This window comes from Stigmatopora nigra, chromosome 4, assembly GCF_051989575.1.
Source record: "Stigmatopora nigra isolate UIUO_SnigA chromosome 4, RoL_Snig_1.1, whole genome shotgun sequence".
NCBI classification, from domain to species: domain Eukaryota; kingdom Metazoa; phylum Chordata; class Actinopteri; order Syngnathiformes; family Syngnathidae; genus Stigmatopora; species Stigmatopora nigra.
Genome location: NC_135511.1, coordinates 10750329 through 10771438, shown reverse-complemented (window position 1 = coordinate 10771438; position 21110 = coordinate 10750329). Strand labels below are relative to the sequence as shown.

The window sequence follows — 21110 nt, the reverse complement described above, 5'->3', positions numbered from 1 at the left end:
ACTAATCAAATGTATGTTTACATTGGTTGCTAAACATAATCATGAAAACTAAGAACCAGGCAGGAAAGCAAATGAAACAACACACATTAAACTTCCCATTTTTGCAGCAGCCAACTCTTCCGGTGTTCATAAAATGAGTGTTTGTACATTCTGTTCTACTATTAATCTTGCAAACTGATGGATTGGCAAAGGGAACTGAATTGGCAAGACTGCAGGGGAAGAATTTCACTTTCCTCGAATTACCGGCTGGATTCAGTTTCTCATCTTTAACTTCCAATTAACTGCACTTCCTTCAGACTCCAACCCACAATTCTTAGCCGGTTATGGATGTATGTGCTTAGGTGCTCAAGGACAAAAGCTGGCTTGTTCACAGTCTTGCTTGATCCTAATCACACTTTTCACTTGTTGATGGGTAAGATCTCACTCCTCCCATTTTCTGGTGACATTCTCACTCATTGTACATTACATAATCAATGTTGAGCCTCTTGCCATTCATCATTCATGATGTCAAAGAAGATGAGGAGAACCTCAGAGGTAAGGTAAACAAACGTACATTGTAACTGAATGTTGGTTAATTTGAACCGTCCGGGCGGAATAGCCATCTTTGAACTGCAAATGCCCAGGAAGACGACATCAATGGCGGTCCAACAAGGACGAGTGCGCTGAAGTCAAGTCTTAGCTCACACAGAAAAGTGGGGAATGAAAATCTGAGAAATTGAGAGCAGACAGAAGAGATGAAGAAAAGGAGAAGGCGGAAGAGAAGACGACAGAAAGTGGTTGGATGATAGCTTCCAGCTGCGTGGCACTGGTCCAAGGCCACGCACATCTACACTCATGCGCACGCATACACACTCGCAGCGACTTTACGTCAGTATAGGACCATCAGACAACTTTTGGGAGTCCAAAATATCCAGTATGTGTTCAAACTTGAATCTTGGCTTCACTTGCTGGAGAAAACCCATTTGGCTGCTTGAGAACATTGATGGGAAGTTTCGTACAAAATGTAATGTAGTTTTCAAATTAAATGGTAATATGTTAAACTGTCTACTCATGTTGTAACAGTTCACTGTCACGATTTGACCAAAACAATGCGGGAATTTTAGAGTAGAATGTTTCACTTTATGCGTGATGGATGAACGTTTGCACATCTGCCTGGCGGTTCAGAGGTTCAGAATTTCATTATTGGTTTTGTTCTGCCAGCCTTGACTTTTCTTCCTCAGGCCTCCTCCTAAAACATTTTTCTCAGGTTCAGGAATGTAGGTATGACTAGAAGTGTGATTTGTTTCTGTGCATGCACCCTGCAATTAGTTGGTGACTGACCAGTCCGGGGCATGCAGCCCACCTCTCTGTGATCCACTAAGACAGGCTGCAGCACAACTGCTTTCTCATTTTTGGGCTCGAAAAACCTGCATTTTTGATGCAACCGGAAATGTTAGGGACGAAATCAAAGGAGTGTCCGGATCACATGCGGAGAAGGAATAAACATACGTTACATGTGGGGAAGCTTTGCCTTGCCAAGAATCTTCAAAATAATAAATAGTATCTTTTCTATCATGTATCCATTACAATAGAGATCAGGATATATTCTGAATAAAAAGGATTGCATCCTTAATTTCCCTCTTCCCTTAAAATGTGCTCACACTGCCAGATGCCATTTTCCTTAATGAGAGGATAAAACGTCCCAAAGCTCCATTCCGTCACCTTTTGTATCATGTAAAACTCTCACGTTCTTTGTAGAAAACAAAATGATGTCATTAATTGAGGGTGGTGGCTATATTCTGTTTTGAAAGTCCGCAGAGGAGAAATTTAAAGTCCTAATTGTCAGGAGGATAGCAACATGATTAGCTAGTTGTGACTATTAAAACCGCAAATGATATTACTCGACGTTATGATCACTGTACAAATTTGTGTTATGAGGCCAGTTATGAAAAGTAGCTCTACACTGCTACTCATAATGTCAGTAGTAATAAATAAAATATATCTCTGATGGTATCATTTTAAAAGTATATATTATGTTAGTAAAAGCAAAATACTTGCAGTTTGGTTTTGCATTGGACCAGATTACAGTCAAAGTAGTTGGAGTAGCCGTTTGATATATTGTATAATTGGATGAAGATTTAGGATTGCCTGGAGGTGGTGATGAAGGAATGGTTGTCTGTGTCAGAGTGTCAGGCCGATGATTCACTGGCTACCAGTCCAGCGTATCACTTTGGATTGGTTCCAGTTTCCCTTTCATCCCTTAGCCAGATATTCGGAATAAGAAATTGCTTCACGGTTCAACTTCTCCTTCTGATGATGCGCACATAAAAATGTAATATTCAAACTTTCAGAAGTGCAAAATTGCCTGGGTCTCATTGGCAAACTCTCGGGGTGCAGCGGACGATGCATGCTTGTGTGAATCTGACATCTGTTTGGAAGATAGTAAATTAGCAGGTTTCCTAAAGTCTGCTCGAAAATAAACTGCTCACCCACGGTGAAACATAACCACAGTGCCGTCGTGCAGGCTGACACGAACATTAAATAGTCAAAATCGGTGTAAATTACTCTGAGATGAGTTGCAGGCTGCGTAGCACATGACAGATTAATGCTGGCGTTGGAAATTTTACGGCATACAAACACTGACAACAAATAAAACATGGATATAAATGGTAGGAATACTGGATGTGTCACTGAGGTTATATCACATCACTGAATAGATCACTTATACATACAGTACGTAATAAAATACAAGGATTAAGAATTGCCTAAATTTCAAGACATAAGTCCACTTTCTCTTTACAGCAACAGTTTCACGTTAACTCAAAAAAGGGCATATATATATATATATATATATATATATATATATATATATATATATATATATATATATATATATATATATATATATATATATATATATATATATATATATATATATATATATATATATATATATATATATATATATATATATATATATATATATATATATATATATATATATATATATATATATATATATATATATATATATATATATATATATATATATATATATATATATATATATATATATATATATATATATATATATATATATATATATATATATATATATATATATATATATATATATATATATATATATATATATATATATATATATATATATATATATATATATATATATATATATATATATATATATATATATAAATATATATAAATATATATATATATATATATATATATAAATATATAAATATATATATATATATATATATATATATATATATATATATATATATATATATATATATTTATATATTTATATATTTATATATATATATATATATATATATATATATATATATATATATATATATATATATATATATATATATATATATATATATATATATATATATATATATATATATATATATATATATATATATATATATATATATATATATATATATATATATATATATATATATATATATATATATATATATATATATATATATATATATATATATATATATATATATATATATATATATATATATATATATATATATATATATATATATATATATATATATATATATATATATATATATATATATATATATATATATATATATATATATATATATATATATATATATATATATATATATATATATATATATATATATATATATATATATATATATATATATATATATATATATATATATATATATTTCTAGTCAGTTTCTAGTGTAGTGTTCAGTCTTCACCATAATACAGTTCATTTTTACGACCACCATTAAAGACACTCCACTTAGAAACAGTCCATGATTTTCTTTTAAATAATTAATTGATTAGTTAATAATAAGTCTATAGTTACATCTTTACCTATTACCGGGCCATTTGTATTTTATAGCTATCCTTTTAGGTTATACTGCTCTCTTGGGTCATATGCAGGCTCAAGCCTACAAGCTTACTACCAGTATAAACCTTGAACTGGTCAACAGCCAATTGCAGGGTAAACAAGTTAAATTTGTATGCTAAAATGATTAAGATTTAAAAAAAAGAAAATTGTCATTGCCGACAACTACCTTATTTTTGGTGTTACGTCAACCCTAAACATGACCTTGTATTATTGACCACTGCTAAAAAGAGTCTTTTTAACAATACCAAGTCTACCCCTATACTAACCACACCCACACCGTGCCACCCAGTTAACAAATGGTATCATTTGATTTGTTTCCCAATTTGTCAGATATAACTTTCTAAGGTCTCACTAATTGAAATACCTGGAGTTCCACTGTAGGCCATTCCCAGGCAGAATGATAATTCCTTAACATCTCCAACAAGACTGGAGATGCTTAATCCATGTCACGTGTCAGCAAAACCGACTGATGTTTGACATTCTCGCTGTTTCCTGCTCTCGCTCTCTCATTTTCTTTCTGGCCTTGAGGCTTTGTCTACTAAGTCAAAACATTGGCGGCGCCCATATTTTTGATTCCTTTCTCCAAATTGTCCCCAAAACCCCCCCCATCTCTTTTATGACTCGGGCTCATCTGTTTTCCATGTGACCGTGACCAGAGAATAATGTCATTAGGGACCAAGAAGTCAAGACAAAAAAGAAAAACAGGGATCACATGAAGCTTGAGGTGGCGGCATCCAAAAAAAAATCCCCTGCGGGCCCCTGTGCTATAGACAAACACCATTTTTGCTGGGAGGCAGATGGCCCATGGAGGCCTCGGGAGTGCCATCTTCACACGTGAGCCAATGATTATCTGTGACATTTCAATACAGCCTTTAGTGCACGCTTCCGCAAAGGCTTCCCGCTTCATTCAGTCTAAAGGCGAGCCTCCTTCACAGGGCTTACTCTTCCCTCTCCTAAGCCCCTGGATCAATGCTCGGCAAAATCAACTCAAACAATGTAGTACAGTGGAGGCGCGCTATGGCCATATAAAAGACCCACGTGTAATGACATTCAAGCCCTCAGACGCTCACTTGAAGTGACTGTATCCTTTTTCCTGCTGCGCTTTGCTCCCAGTGGGAGAGGGGCCAAATCCCACCCCCCTGAGCGTGGCACGCTAAATTAACATTGTACGAGTGCACTGTCATCATTAGACTTAAATCTATGTCAGTTGCTCTCTTAATTAATGAGTGATCTTTACCTTCTGCTTGCAATGACTCCTAATCAGGCCCTGAGTTTGGGATTGTGTCCTTGAGGAATGTACCAATTCAATTAAAGGTGTTACGTCAATTTGGTTAACTACAAAATAGTTTTTGCTTACAGCAGGGGTGGCCAAACCAGTCCTCAGGGGCCGCTGTGGGTGCAGGATTTGGTTCCAACCGATCCAGCACAGACACTTTGACCAATGAGATTTCTGCAGAAAACAAGGAGCACCTGACTGCAATCCACTGATTGCACTTGTAGGACACCAGATTGCTGAAAGGGTGTCCTCTTGATAGGTTGGAATGAAAACCTGCACCCACTGCGCCCCTTTGTGGAATAGTTTGCCTATAGTTTACACAGTATTGACTTGAGAAAAACTGCAATCAAAATGACAAGTCAGCTTTTCTTGCAAGCTAAAAAAAAAAGTCAATTGGCTAAAACTCAAGATTTGACTTCAATGAAGTGCTCTGAGTTCAAAATTGTATGTTAAGTGTCCCTCGAATAAGTAGTTAGAATTCAAAATTTATAGTTTACTGTATTAACTTGACAAAATAAGTGTAAGTCTATGCTGCCTCTTGGCCAGGACCCCCATCGGAAAAGACGTTTTCATCTCAATGGGACATTTCCTGCGATGGAGGACATTTGGCAACTAAATATCTTAAGTTAGCGTGACTTACTGGTTTCTTTAATAAGTCCAATGTCAATACTGTACACGAGTTGCATTACCCATTCACCGCCATTGGCTGCCATAGCTGCCAAATCCATTGGAACTGGAAGTACTAGTAATGAATCAAATGCACGTCAATCGTCATCAATGGTAATAAATGTGAACATTGGCTAACATATGATCAAAATATTGGGTGACCTTCTGGAAATGTATTTACAATTTTCCCCATAAGTATACATAGCAAAATGACATTTTATTTTGGTTGATTAAACAAAATTATTTCTCCTGTAATGCCCAAGAAAACGATCCAACGATCACCATAGCAACACAAATGTTTGTTTGCGTGAAGTTAGGTGCTTAAATGTTAGGTCTGTATGTATGCACTTATCTTGTCATTAACCTTCACTTTGTAAATATTCTTCCATATGTATGTACAACAAACAGGCAGGCAAGGTTGGAAAAATGTCACATTTTCCTCTATTCTCACGTCTGGTCAATGTCATGGCCAAGTGTCCTAATACCTGTGCCCATCAGAGCAGTGAAATGGCGATTAAACTGTCAGCTGGAGCTACGGATTAGATGGACCCCCTATGGAGATATTGGGCCCCCGGTAGGTGAGCAGACTCCATCCCTCTCCCAGCCAACACAAACACAACTCAGTCCAGCCTTCCACAGAGCTCAGCCATAACATGAGCGTCTACTAAACCAAAATATGTTGAGCTCAGTCAGATTGGATCAGACGCTCCACTGGCGACAAAATCACAGCAAGCAAGGGATAAAATGCAAGATGAGGTGAACGTTAAATCATTTGACTTGTTGGATACTTTTTCCTTTACATTCAGACCTGCACACACACACTCACACACACATGGACACATACACGCGCACTCCAATGCATCTGCTTCCATTTTGAAGAAGTAAATGAGATCAGATTTAAATTCCGCTTGGCACTGACAAACTGTTTTTTTTTTTTGAACATCTTACCATGGAAACCACCTGCCTTTCTTGTTAAAAAATAATCACTTACTCCCTATAAGGAAAGGGCAAAATGGAAATGGTTCAAATTCTGGCTATGGCTAACCTGTGTGTAGTGTTCCTTTCCCCACTGTGCTTGCATGCATTCTTGCAGCAGGGTATTCTCTCACATCCAAAAAAAAATGTGCATCATTCTACTAACTTCCATAAAGACTAAATGAAGTAATGAATATACGGTTACATAAAAGAAACATTGCAAATATTTAGATTGTGACAAAATTCAATTGGGATCTAATTGGAATCATCTTGTTTGCCCTTTTAGTGAAATAATCACAACAACAGAAATACAACATTTCAAATAAATTATGCCATTGGTTACCACAGCGATTGACATACCATACAATACATTTGAAACGGGAGAAGGCAATGATCGATCACAATGAATGCCCCCAGTCAAAATGGATTAGATGTCTATTGCTGTCAATTCCAGCCAATGAGATAAAAACGCAGTATACTGTGTGTCCTTTGTCTTAAGACACCATTACATACAGCTAAAGCTTAAACTGTATGACTATAGTTTTCCCTGTGCAAACCAGCAGGAGCCCTGAAAATTAGGGGTAATCTCATCAACGAATGGTTAGGCTTTGTGAGTAAGCACAGGAATGCCAAAAACCAGGATAAAAGACACATTGGAAAAAAGAAAACAACGTCACACTACCAAACCAAAAAAGAAAATACATTGAAATACTCATATTTTCATGTTACACACAAATGTACTAACTCTGTGTAAAATCTGTCCAGAAAATGAATGGCAATAACCTGCTGTGATTTTTTTTTTTAGGATTTAAGAAGGCTTCAATTGTTTACACCATACCTGTGATTGATCTGAGCAAATCTGTTACCCATTGAATTGCTGACAGTTGTGGGCCCAGGAAGGCTTGGGGGTAGCACATATTGTGATCTTTCTCTCTCTCTCTCGCTCTTTCTCTCTCTCTCCCTCTTTCTCTCTCTCGACAGCTAGTGTTGACACAGTCCAGATGTTGGCAACCATGTTCCAAATGAAAGAGAGGCAGTTGGCCAACAATCTGGACCACTCTAACCATCAAATGATATGTTTACAATAATACTGCGCTTAGACCCAGGAGACGCACGCACTAGAGCACACACACACTGTACCTACTTACAGAATGCACATGCATAAACTGACAAGAAAGGAAATGAACCAAAGGAAAGAAAGTCTGCGTGCGACAAAGAGTGCAATAAAAGCGGAATGTGTTCCAAATCAACTCATTGAAAGAGAAAATCAACAAATTATTGTCATGGTCACGTTTGAATCCGTTTCAAACTGCTTTTTGGGTCAGAAAAGCATGGGTAAAGGAACATTTTATTAGAGTTATGTAATGTAGCTTGTAGGGATAGAAGGAATCATGCAATACAAGTAAACAAATAAGAGCAGAGGATTTAACAAATGTTCTTTTTGTACCCAAGAAATGTGATTTTTTTTGTGTGCAAAAAGTAACAAAACCAAATGTTCTTCTTAGGCAGATGCAGATTCCTAATCGTACCTTCATAAGACAGCTCCAATTTGGGCTCATTATTCTTACCCTTAGGAAATAAATGTATTAATCATAACCCCTCTATTAGGCATTCATCATAAAGATTTAAAGAAGATCATGAATTAATGAAATGAGAGGTTTGAAACGAGGAAGAAGTGTTTGGTAAATGTTTTTCACCACAGTGGGTTTTCTACTTGAGATAAGTCACATCAAAGTGAGTCCCAGTTACATTTTTAAACAATAAATGCAGCATTCTGGCCAACAAAATTTGGTAACTTGTCATCATTTAGTGAATTATAAATTTGAATTAATTTCTCTTGCTCCCAATCCATTAAATAAAATAATATGCTATTTAAGTATTTAACTGTCAATGGCTGACATTGAAAAATCATGTTTCAGAGCTCGATCATAGTCAAAGTCCTTATTTACACTTGTTTAACCACTTGCCTTTATCGCCATTACCAAATGTATAAGGAATATGAATCAGCACCTTTAAAAAAAAAAACTATTTTTAACAAAGGTTTGAGGAGAAGTAAAATGTTCTGAAAGAATGTTGTGTTTTATTTTGTTGTTTTCATCCCAAAGCTTCACCATGCAATCACTGTCCTTATGGAGGTGTAATGAAGTGTGTAGCAGTTCCCCGCTCCGTTAGAACCATGCGGGGGAAATGGACAATGAAAACTAACCTGGGACTTGAAATCATTTTTAACACAAGAGGGCTCCCTGTGTGTCACATCATCTCATTGACTAAGAAGTGTGTGTTCACAACAGGGGGGCATTAATAATATATGAGTGTTGCATATAATAGACCTGTCTGCTAAATTACAAGAGACAGAGAGACAGTTTATTAGGAGATTTAGAGAGCGATGGGAAAAGAGGAGATTCTGCATGTAAGCAAGGTGAAGACTAAAGAGACTGCGGTCTTCTCATCAAAAAGAATAACAGAGTTCTTCTGGTTTTACTGTGGGCAACACACTGACAACACACAGCAGCGGAATCATTAACTGCCTCATAGATCTCTGCATAGTGGTCACAATTGTTAAAAAAAATTAATTAACGCTCACTTTCCACAAGTATTCTATTTATACTGCTCGTAAATCTCTGGAAACTTGATTGTTCAGAGATGTTAGAGGCAGGTTTGGCAGATTGGTGAAAAGGTGGCCTCTCTATGGGTTGGAATGAAAACCCACACCCACTGCGGCCCTTTGACGAATAGTTTACCCACCCAAGTACTAACCACTACTAGGACAACAATATGCGGCTTAAAAGTTGACACTGCAACACAAATGCTAATTGTTAACATCTTTAAGGTGTTTCCTATTTGCTTGTGCTTACCATAGTGTACTCTGAGGCAAATCTTAGTAGTTGTTTATATTCAGTTTGTTTTAGTTTGCCAGTAATGTCCAACTGGGAGGACCAATAAAAGTCTTGGAGGCTCTTTTATCAACTTGTTTACAAACTGCCAAACTGCTTCCCCCCTTTTTTATATGAGTTCACTGCCCCTATAGCACTATATCAAGGGAAAAAAAGTGGCCTGATGATAAAAAAAACAGAGATGGGCTAACATGCATGTCCACCAGGTGGTGTCTTCAAACACTGGTAGAGGTGTGCAGAGGGAGGAGAAAGGGGGATTGGGTAGGGTTGGGGGAGGGGGGGGGGGCTGCTTAGGCTCTATCCATCTTTAGAAGAACAAGCAACAGAGATGAATGGAGCTCCTGCACAGTGACACGGCAGCGTCTTGCTTAGTTGGCCTGAACCGCATCATTACCTGAAGTAAATGTATGGCGCTGTCTATTGTTGCAGCTGTGACCCTCACTTTGCATTCTGACATCAATGTTCACTCCCTGTTAGAATGGATTGAATGTCCATGACTGTCACTGGCGCAGATAAGTTCAATCATGCAGGAACATTTCGCACATTATTTTGATAGCTGCTTTAAAACATGCAAAAATACAGCAGATAATACTTTATGTGATGCACCTTAAGGCAGGGGTGGCAAAGTCCAGTCTGCTTTCGATATTTTCCTCCCATACCACACCTGAATCAAATGATAAACTCATCAACAAGCTTTCCAGAAGCTTCATACCGATCCAGATTGTTTGATTCAGGTATGTTGGTGGAGGGAAACATGGAAAACAGACTGGATAGGGGCTCTCGAAGACCGGACTTGGCCACCCCTGCCTTAAGGCCTTAGTGCATAAGGGACTGCGATATCCGAGCTTGGTAAGTGAGCCATGCCCTTAGGCCATGCACAAAATAGCATGTTAAATTGAGTTTATGGTACAAGATACACGACAAGTCTGTCTGGACTTCTGTGGTTTCACATTTAGGGTCACACTCGTATACATGACCAAAAATATTATGTCGATCTATGTGGCCCTTCAGGTCAATTCTTTAGGTTTAAGTTTGTTTTTTTTAAATACCAAAAATAGCTACAGTTCTTACTGGGAATCCTCTTGTTGCAGTGCCACTGGGGCCGCTAGTTGTCCAATCCGTTTGAGCTGGGAAGGTTGACAACAATCATTTGCTACCAACCTTTCCAGTCAAAATATATTGGCCATGAACAAGCGGAATGTCCTTTCTTTAATTTAAAACTGTCCAGCTGTGGATCCTTAATTCAGGATCACCTTTTCGGTGATATTGTCAAGCATCTCATCATTATGCAGTTGGTGTGTAGGGGCTTATGAGGTGAACGTCACCTTGTTTTGAAACAAATGAGAAAAAATACTCACAAACACTGGCTGTTGTTGCTCACTTCATCCTTTCAAATATTTGCATTGCTGTCTTGTGCAGGGAAGGAATGTTGAAATTCAGAGTAGACCCTGACATCCGCCAGAAGGAGGATTTTTTTTCTTCACCAGTGATGCCAACAGTTCCATCAGCACCACAGAAACACATTTGGGCAGCTCACCCTGCAACCATGGTAACAAGAAGAATTTTACTAGTGGGCTGCAGCCAATGGTTCTGCATTTACCACTGCGTTAGGTCCAATAGGAGAGGAGCGTTCAGCCCGGCCCACTTAGAAGTAACAGTGATGGGCTAGTACAGGGAGGATTTAGAGAGTAAGAGAATAAGTAAGTGTGTATTGGTGTGCATCAGTGATACACTGCAGCATAATCTAATGAGAGGATTCTCTCTATAGTAAATCTCCATTCAATCTAACCATCTGCCATTTGGTGACAAGTGTATACAACATTTCCAAACACATACCATGATAAACTGTCAATAAATTCATTTATTAATTCACACAATGGATAACATGAACAACTTCAACTGTTCTTCTTAAGTGCTCAATGCAGCCAGCCAACAGAAGAATAGCAAAAGAATGAACTTTTCTTTCTCAGGAAAAAAGTTAAACAAAACAAAATACCTACAGGATCATGAAAGATAAACATGACCAAAAGCATGCCGGCAGACATGGATATACATATATATTGCATGTATATATGTGCTTAAGACATATATCTGTATGCTAGCAAATGCAAATACAAAATATATGTGTAGAGGTACACATACATACGGTGAAGAATATATGCATATGCATGCGCATCTAGTATTTACTCTATATGTCAAATATTTGCAGTTTTTTTTAATATTCATATAATGTACAAAAATGCTTCATGAATTAAAAAATCCATTAAAAAAAGAAAAATATCAAACAATGTACAAGTGTTGCTCCAAATTCAACTTTCGGCTGGTCTAAAATACAATCAAGTTGAGCATGCGAAAAAAAGGAAAGCCACTCTAGAAAAAAGTTCACTATGAATACAAACAAAATATGCCCTCACTTTGTGCTCTAAAGAAGTACATGTATTGGTTTCCCAGTGATTCATCTGCACTTTTTGTAATACTGGCTTACAAATGTGACTTACATCTGCAGAATGATCGAAATTGAAGGGGCAATTCACGTGCATCCCATTGTGACCGAGCTGAAAATTCAAAAAAGTCAGAACCACTCAACCACAATAGCGCCAACTAAAGGTCTCAAGAACTCAAAACCCATGGGCGGCCTATGTGAAAGCTCAGGTTTAGGACAATACTTGTCAGTGTTTGAAGGCACCGGAGCATTGGCTGGTAGCAGATACTTAACAGACAAGACGGACAACATCGAGGATGTTCAACTCTACAAGCGACACATTGCTGTCTTTGCACAGTGCACAATCCAAAATTCACGCAGAATAAGGTCAAGCGCAGCGACTACGATGAGAGTATTTTTGGAAGTTCTGTGTGTGTGTGTGGTGCTACCCAAACCACACTGCCTCGACTGACTTCAGGCAAAATAGTTGCTTTTCTTCTTAGCGGTATAACACTGTGGGGTTTAGATCCTTCCTCCAACACTGTGATAAGGCTTATTAACCTTGTTAAAAAAGACTGGCTTGTATGTGGTGTCTCTACCAAAATCAGCACATAATTAAGTGATCTCCTATAATTGTTGATTAGTCGCAACTTCCCCTGAAGCCGTTGCTTTAAATGATCAAAAATTGAATTCGGATTCATTTCCAGGCATGGTCACCTGGTTGGGAAACACTGTCCTAGCCAACTATGGGCAGCAGGTGGGGGACACCCCGAGTTGGTTGCCAGCCAATCGCAGGGCACCGATTGGAGTCACTGTTTGTTAGAAATATTCTCATTTTATAAATGTGTTTTAATTTTGTCATTTCTGTGGAGCTGTCACAAAAGGTTTTGTATAAATGATGAATTTTATATTAGGTGATTAATATGCATGAAATGACCAAAGCTAATGTGGGCTATTTGGCAGGTTCTTTTGCTGTTTCAATCAAGAGGTTTTTAAAGGTTCTATAAAACCAAATGTCCAAGATACAAGCGTGACACTATTATTTCACCTCTTTTTATCACAATCCTCCCACATTTTGTATAGAATGCTAAACGCCAATTGCTGTATTTCAGATAAAATGTCTTTTCCTATAAGAACAACAGAAATCATAAGGCACAAGTTGAACTGCTGCAACTTCGAATCCCACCCTGTCCAAAGAAAACAATCGCCTGAAATAGAACACAAAATAAAATGTCTTGATATACAGAATAAACACTACTGAAGAGATTGATCAAAGGACAACGTTCACATTGACATTAAAACAATCCCAGCTACATTCTAGAGTGCACAAAGGGGAGATTTACATTGGTGCCAACATGAGTAAGACGCTGATTTAAATTCAGTTAAATAACACGTCCTCACCATTAATACTGAGACTTTGGTTTTAAAAATACTGGATTTTCGATTTTCTGTCCCAAAAATATTTTTTCTTAAATGAAAAAAGTATAAACAGGGGGGGTAAGCTTTTAAGAACACATATTGGAGTGAGCCCTCTATTCAATTCAATTGGGTTTGACGCTTTTGGCTGCGTAGCCTGCATATACAAATTGATTAAAAGTAATGCATGCTCTCTGGAATGGCTGTCCACACCATCCAAGGCCAAAAACCATAAGGCTGGAACAAGCATTTAAGTGCTGCATTTGATTGATGCAAGTGTACAGTTTTTTTTTCTTCTTCTTTTTGTATTATTATTATTTTTTATATAGTGCATTAAACCAACTCTTCAGGTTTACGACAACAAAAAACACAAACACGCCTGATATTCCCACTGTATACAATGCCCCCTCCCAAGATATAAACACAAGTATGAGTGTATGACAGAATACATGTGGTTTCTATCTGAAAACAAACTTGTCTTGCGTCTGTTTTTGGTTATAGAAACAAAATGCAACGTTCATTGTCTATAGTACAAGAATTAATTTGAATATACTGACTTCCAGTATGTGTCTGTGAGCTGGTTTCCTGTTGTACAAGGCAAGCGAGAGTGGAAGTTGTGTCTATGTACAGTTTAGGACAATATCGTCCACCGTATTGCCTTTAAGTCAGCGTCCTGGATAGCCTTGGACCTATTCTGTCAACATTGGGAGAAGGTGTAGGGGAAAAAGGATAGTCTGGACCCAATAAAACCCGACTGGAAAGGTAAGGTAACAAAGACTCAACATAGAGTAAGAGCAAATACTCGGAGAAATATAATGGTAAGGTAATTACTGCTGTATTTTCTTTGACAGGCCCCCCTCAGAAAGGCAGAAGAGATGCTGAGCTGCACAGTTTTATATGAATCATAATCCCCCCCTTGCTGGTAAAGAGATGGCTCGCGCCACATTCTGGTAGAGTATGATGAAGTACCATACACATCACTGTATCAAATACTTAAAGAATCACATATGCTAATCTACATCATTAGTACCACGCAATTATATAGCATCAGATTCCGTCTCAAATGAAACCAGGTAGTGCCTTTTTAAACGCAGGTCCGAGAAATCCTTCAAATGTTCAAACTGAAGGGTGGCACCAGAAGTGTTCTAACCTGCCTTGTTCGCCTGAATCAAAGTGCACCAGCCTGTCACCAGATTAAGGGCACTGGACATGGTAAGGTTGAAACACCGCCGGCTTCTCCTGTTCATTTACAAAGTTTATTGATTAGAGGGCGCCCATAAATTGTCCCTGCTGTTTCCCCTGACCCTGCGTTTGCTTCCTTTTCCAGGCGGAGGCACGCAGCGGGCTTTGTGAACTACCTTCTCAATGGTTGCTGAGATGGAATCGTGATTGGAAAAATCCAGAGACTGTGAGCTCAGAGTGGGCCTTAGGCTCTGTCTACCTGGCGTGTCATCGCACCTTTCCAGAACAGGCATCCCCTGGGTCCGTACGTCACCTCTTTTACTGGCCGGCACGTCCGACCCGTGACAGTCGGCCGGGTTCTCCGTCGTCTTGTTGGCCAGACTAGATTCCCCATCCGGGGGTTGTTTTCGGGGCCGTCCGGGTCGTCGCTTGATAATGTTGTTTCCCGTTTTGGCTTGTCGCTGCAGGCGCTTGGCACGGAGGATCTTCTGTACATGATCAAAGTTCAAAGAATGCATCCTCCTGACTTCTTTCTGGATCTGTTCCACTTCTCTGCGCTTGTAGCGACGCTTACCGGGAACACCTGCGGGAGTCAAAACAAGTAAGGTGAACAAATAGAACGCAAGATTCATAAAGAGTTCCACTTCAATTCAAATGAACATCCTCCTCGGAGCCATGGAAGGCATCATACCAATTTAGCTCATGGGGGGAATGTCTTCTATGTATTTTTTTTCTTTGACTTGAAGAGCTTCCTGCTAATTTTGACATATTCATGCAAGCCTTTGAAAGCCCAGCTGAGCCAGAAGAGCATATCCTATCCTGTAATTGTCTGTTTGGGAGCAGAACCCAGAGAAATGTCTCCTTCAGCCGTTTCGTATGTTTCCACACAATAACAGCCCCGTGCATCTGGAGCAAAGGGCTGCCAAAGCCGTCTAAACACACACATACAATATAATTAACACAGCAATTTCTAATTTCCTACTTGATTTCAGAAAGCCCTTTCTCAGCTTGATCCTTCTCTGACATTCTCTATCTCTAAGGCTTGCCATCCCACCCCTCCGCCTGGGCATTGATTCCAGAATTCAAAATGAACCAACAAATCAGCAAAATGAAGGAAAAAGAGCAATTGGCCACCGAAGTACCCGGAGAAAACCCATGCAACAATTTTCTAACATTTACAGGTAGGCCTGACCACCCTTCATTTACAACACGGAACATCAGATTCTTTTGTTACTTGGGAGTTTAGGGCAGACAATAAAATTAGTCTAATGCAGAAAGCAATAAGTATCAAGAGTTTATGAGCTGTGCGCAGTATCAAACCCAACTCAACTCTGTCTTACACATGTACGCGAATGCACACACTACCACACACTCTTGTACATGCACACACACAAAGTAGATGAAATTTATGAGCTGCATACACGGGACGTAAAACGGGTGACCTTCAGCAGTGCGAGGGTCCATATAGCACTGATGACCTGTATTCTCTGCCCAATGGGAAGCCACTGCTACACTCCTATTGCAGGTTTGATCTTTCACGACTCTTACTTTATACGTTTTTTTTCTTGGCCTAATGAAAAAGTCCAAGAATGCGACTTAAAAGCAATTGTTCTCATTCATTTGGTGGTGGGATAGCATGCCTGCAAGTGTGTATGGAAATATTCAGCAGCATAATATAATATAGTGGCTCGGTATATATAGCTATTGTGAAAAATAAACTACTTTATACATCGAGGTGTTCCATGTGAGGTCATATGCTTGCATATGGCTGCAGACATGCATGTGTGTTCATGTACATACATGCACACGCGCCTGTATTTTAATTGGACTAAAGCTGTGAAGCGAAGCAGTAAGTCATGCTAGAGGAGGGGCAGAGGGAATAGGAAAAGGAGAGGGTAATGGGGGAGCAAGGGGGAGGGGAGACCTGGAAAAAAAGAGGAAAGCGAGGGGGAGGTGGAGGGAGAAGTCTGCATATGGATGTGCGTGTTCAAACCATGGAAGGAAAATAAAGGATAAAATGTGTAAAAGCAGCGTAAAAGCGGATAGAAAACATGAACTAGAAGGGACAACATGGACAAGGAAATGTGCTGGTTTGGGGGGGGGAGTATTGTATATATGAGTCATCCATCCTGGATACCCTGGGGCTGATAGTAGGGGGGGTGTATTTTAACTGAGCCCTTGCCTTCTCCTCCCCATCACTGGACTAGGCCCCAGTCATTAAACCCCTGGCTGCCAGCCAGCTCTTTTAACACAGGCAAAGGCTTTTACGGCGTGTCTGTAGAAAATAAATCACACTGTGTGAATAATATATCTCTGGCAAAGGCATTGGCAGGAGCAGAGGAAAGGAGGGGGCAGGATAGATTGGTGAATTATAGTTGTCTCCATCCATGCATTACGTTCTCTGGATCCCAAACCAGATGTGCTCAAAAGCAACAGAATTCACAGTGCAGGAGAAAAGACATTTTGCCATATAGTAGGTTCGCTTCTGGTAATTCTGGATTGGAGCCAGGTTCTGCTTGATTGAAAACCAGTTTAATCTCACCAACAAAGAGGTCCACCGATATTATCATATTATATGACTCGGTGAGACTTATTATAGACGGAATAAATCAATGATATACATGTGGTACAGTCAAACACCAAGTAATTAAATAACTTGGCTAAAGACAGAGTGACTATATGTTTGTCTTTTGCTGAATTTGTTCATTAAAACATTTCATCTTCATAACAATTTTGAGGAAAACATAGCACTCTATTCAACTAACCATGACAACTGGATATGCGTGTGTGCATAAATAAAAGGTGATCATTTTGGAGCAAGAAATTTCATCGAAATACAGAGCTAATTCTTGTTATTTAAGGATCATGAGTCGATAACCTACACAGTATGTAGTGTTATGTAAGTTCTCAAGTACCCATTATCTTAAAGCACAATTAGTGGTTCTTACCAGAGAGCGGGGGACTGGGGCACTTGGTCATTTGTACTGGCTCCTGCCTGGCAGTTTGCAGCGAAATCAGGCCTTGATCTCCAAACACAGTAGGTCTCATTTTCCTGCTCCTTGAACCACACTCATTCTCCTGTGACCCCAAGAAGAGGAAGGAGGGTGATTCTTGTTGCTGTGATTGGCTATTGTAGCTGCTCATGAAGCTGTTCCTTGGCTGTGCAGTCTGCCGATAGTGGTAGTAGCTATCAGAAAGAGAGTTAAGCTTTTCCGACTCGAAAATCCCTAAAGATGATCCTAGGCTCGAACCTCGACCGTTGGACCTTTTCTCCTGATGCTTTAAAGGACTGGATGAGTCACTTGGCATGTTGCGATGTGAATTGATCTTGGCTCCACTAAAGAGCCCACCCAACTCCTGGCGGTCTCGCGGAGAAAGAAGGGGTTCATCCTTGTGCTTATGTTTGTGCTTGTGTTTTCTCTTATGGAGGCGAGTGCCTGCGAGGCCACCTGCACTCGTACTGCCGATGGAACCTAATCCATCCCCTCTTGAAGAAGGCCCCTGAAGTTGACCACCGCTGCTGCGATGCTGCTGGAGCTTTGAGTGACCACTTGGGTGGAAAGCCTTGGGAGGGGGTGCAGCTGGTCTCATAAAGGGTGAAGGGGCAACATGACCAAGGGTGTGATGAGGCAGGTAGAACGGAGGTGCAGGGGGGAAATAGCCTAGGCTTAGATGGGGTGCATAAGGCATGGCATATGGTGCTGCATAGTAATTTCCCCCAGCCAGTGGATAGCCATATCCTTGGACAAAAGGTATTTTCGAGGCCATTGGCTCATTGGCTTTGGCTGGACGACCCCGTCTCCTCTTGGCCTTTAGATCAGCATTCCTGCGTATATAGGGACTGGATTCGCAAGGGTAGGTGTCATAGGTGACGGGATAATAATGATGAAAGTTGAGGCGGAAAATGGAGGGGTATGGATTCTGAGGGTAACAGGTATATCTTCTGTGAGAAACTCGCAGCTGTTGGAGCTTTGACACAACCTAGTCAGTGGGGAGGAAAATAGGCATTAGACAACATTCCAAATCACTGTAATTGCAAAAGTCATCAGAAATATTTAACTAACCTCTTCAAGTTCGGAAAGAAAGTGAAGATGATCCCGGCTCTGAAGACACTTTCTCTTACGTCGATTATGTTTTTGTTTCTTCTCCTGCTGGGAAAGGAAGTTGTCTACAGCAGCTTGCCGTTCACTCCGAGCTCTGTTGCCTCTGGCGGATGCTTCCAGAGCAGCAGCCTCCGCAGCCTCGAACCCACACAGATCAAAGGAATATCTGGAGAAAACAAAAATCTGCAGCATTAATAACAGCACTACGAGTTTGTGGGCTACATACAAACGAGTACCGCACCTGCGCCGAGAGGCAGGCCCTTTCTCCGTTTGGTCCGAAGTGCTGTTGTTGTCAGTCCCGATACCGCTGTCACTGGGAATAGTCTCTTCGCTGTGGGACTCGCTGATGGGAGACAAGGTGACCTCCTTAACTGATGCACCCTCAGAAAGCTGGGAGGGTGAATTAGCTAGAAGACGTGGGGGTGACAATTTCCATCCCCCAGAGAGGAAACTTCTAGCCATAGGTTTCGGGGTCAGAGTTGAGATGGGTTGGAGACTAGGCATAGTGGAATCCGAGTGGCCGGCTCTCATGGGTAGAGCGATAGCACTGGGAGACGAAGTGGGGGCGGTCCCAGCAGAGCTATCATAGAGATTAGATGTGGATGTGCAGGGTTTGTCCCGTGCTATTTTGGGAAGGTTTGAACCTTGACTTTCAGCTCTGGGTTTACGGCCTCTTTTTTTACCGATGTAGATCGTTCCTCGCTTGCTCACATTTATCTGTTTTCCTAGCCGAGCTTCGATGGTTGATGCCATGGCACTCATAGCAGAGGTTACAGGCGTGGAATGAGACTTCAGAGCGCCGTTCTTACTGGAGCTTGACAGGATCTCGTTCAGGATGCTTTGCATCTTTCGAAGTTTACCCTTATTTACTGGTTTCGAATTACCTCTGCCGCGTTTTACTTTCAAACCACCGGAATTGGAACTATTTGTTGTTGGTACCATTTGTACTAGTGTTGTATTGATAGCTGAGTTTAGTGGATTAGTCTTCCTCCTACGGATGAGCCCTGCAGACGTATCTTGGGTGAGAGGGCTTAAAGGTGAAGTGGATGTGCCCTCATGAATCGTTTCTACAGTAAGGAGAGGTTGTTTCTTGGGGCGTCCACGTTTTCTTTTAATGGGCATGTGGGCAGTCAGGCTGTCAGTATTTGTATAGAGGGGACTAGATGGAGTTATTGGGAAGGCTGATGGTGGGTCAACTACCATTGATGGACTACTGCAGCTATCCGTCTGGGGTGATGTCATGCCTGTGTGACCTTTTGCTTTCAGGTATGACCATCTGTCCATAGTTTTGCTTGATCTGGAGCTTACGGTAGAAATAGTGCTATGGCTCGGACTGGGACTCTGGGGGATCCTTGGTCTGGGGCTAAAGTTGGGCCTCGGTATAGGGCTGAGGCTTGGACTCATATTACCCTTAGGAGTAGGGCTGGGGTTTGGACTCGGGAGCCTGGGACTCATGGAGAAGTTTGGTTTGCTGATATTGGGGGCAAGATCTCTGTGCTTATGGGCATCCATGCTTATCTTGGGACGACCCACTGGGTTCTTTTTCATTCTGCCTATACTAAAACTTGATTCTGGATCGGGCCCACTTCTAACTGCGTCATCTTTTTCTGCCCTGTCTATCTTTTCTCCCTTTTCTCTTTTGTCAATTTTATCAATTCTTTCATTTTTTTCGAGCTTCTCCCCAGAGATATCACTCTGACTTGTAAGCCTGGAATCATTTTTGTGAATCTCCGTTTTATGAGCTACCTTCGGTTCTGGAGGCTTATGTTGGTATTTCCCTGTGGTGTTTGAGTCCTGTCGTTGTAGCGATTGCTCTTCAACTGAAAAGGACTCATCTAAAGAAGGCTTTCTCCGCCTCTTTCTTCCTTTGCCTTCCTCTGGCAGCATAGGGATTCCTCTGTCCTCTTCATCTCCCTTTCTACTAGTAATTGTTCGCTCTCTTTCATCCTTTCTCCTATCCTCTCTTTCTTCAGGAAACTGCTCAGTCATCTCCTCTTGTCTATATCGCTGCCTGTCCTCCGAATTAGACGGGCTTCCTGTTTCTTTTTCGGACTGTCTCCCCCACAGCACGTCAGCACTGTGAGGATTAGAGAGCATCTTCTGGGAGTCCTTCCTGCCATACTTCCTCTTGATGTTCCCAAAGAGCTGCTCATTAACTTCCTGCAAACCCTTCCCCCTGAATAAAGAACATAGAGATGAGATTATTTGCTGTTGGCGACTTGTTTCACATATCACAAAATGATCACAGAAAATA

At 40.1% G+C, this 21110-nt stretch overlaps 1 protein-coding gene across 1 annotated transcript in view; it reads right to left on the bottom strand.

Moving 5' to 3' along the window:
- Positions 1-11576: 11576 nt before the first annotated feature.
- Positions 11577-21110, bottom strand: part of LOC144195504 (SET-binding protein-like) — a 32149-nt gene continuing 22615 nt past the window's right edge. The window contains exons 4-7 of the mRNA XM_077715201.1: positions 19098-21032; positions 18818-19022; positions 17702-18734; positions 11577-15336 (exon numbers count right to left, since the gene is read on the bottom strand). Coding sequence (XP_077571327.1) covers positions 14828-15336; positions 17702-18734; positions 18818-19022; positions 19098-21032 — 3682 coding nt within the window. The 3' untranslated portion in view covers positions 11577-14827. The remainder of the gene's footprint in view (positions 15337-17701; positions 18735-18817; positions 19023-19097; positions 21033-21110) is intronic.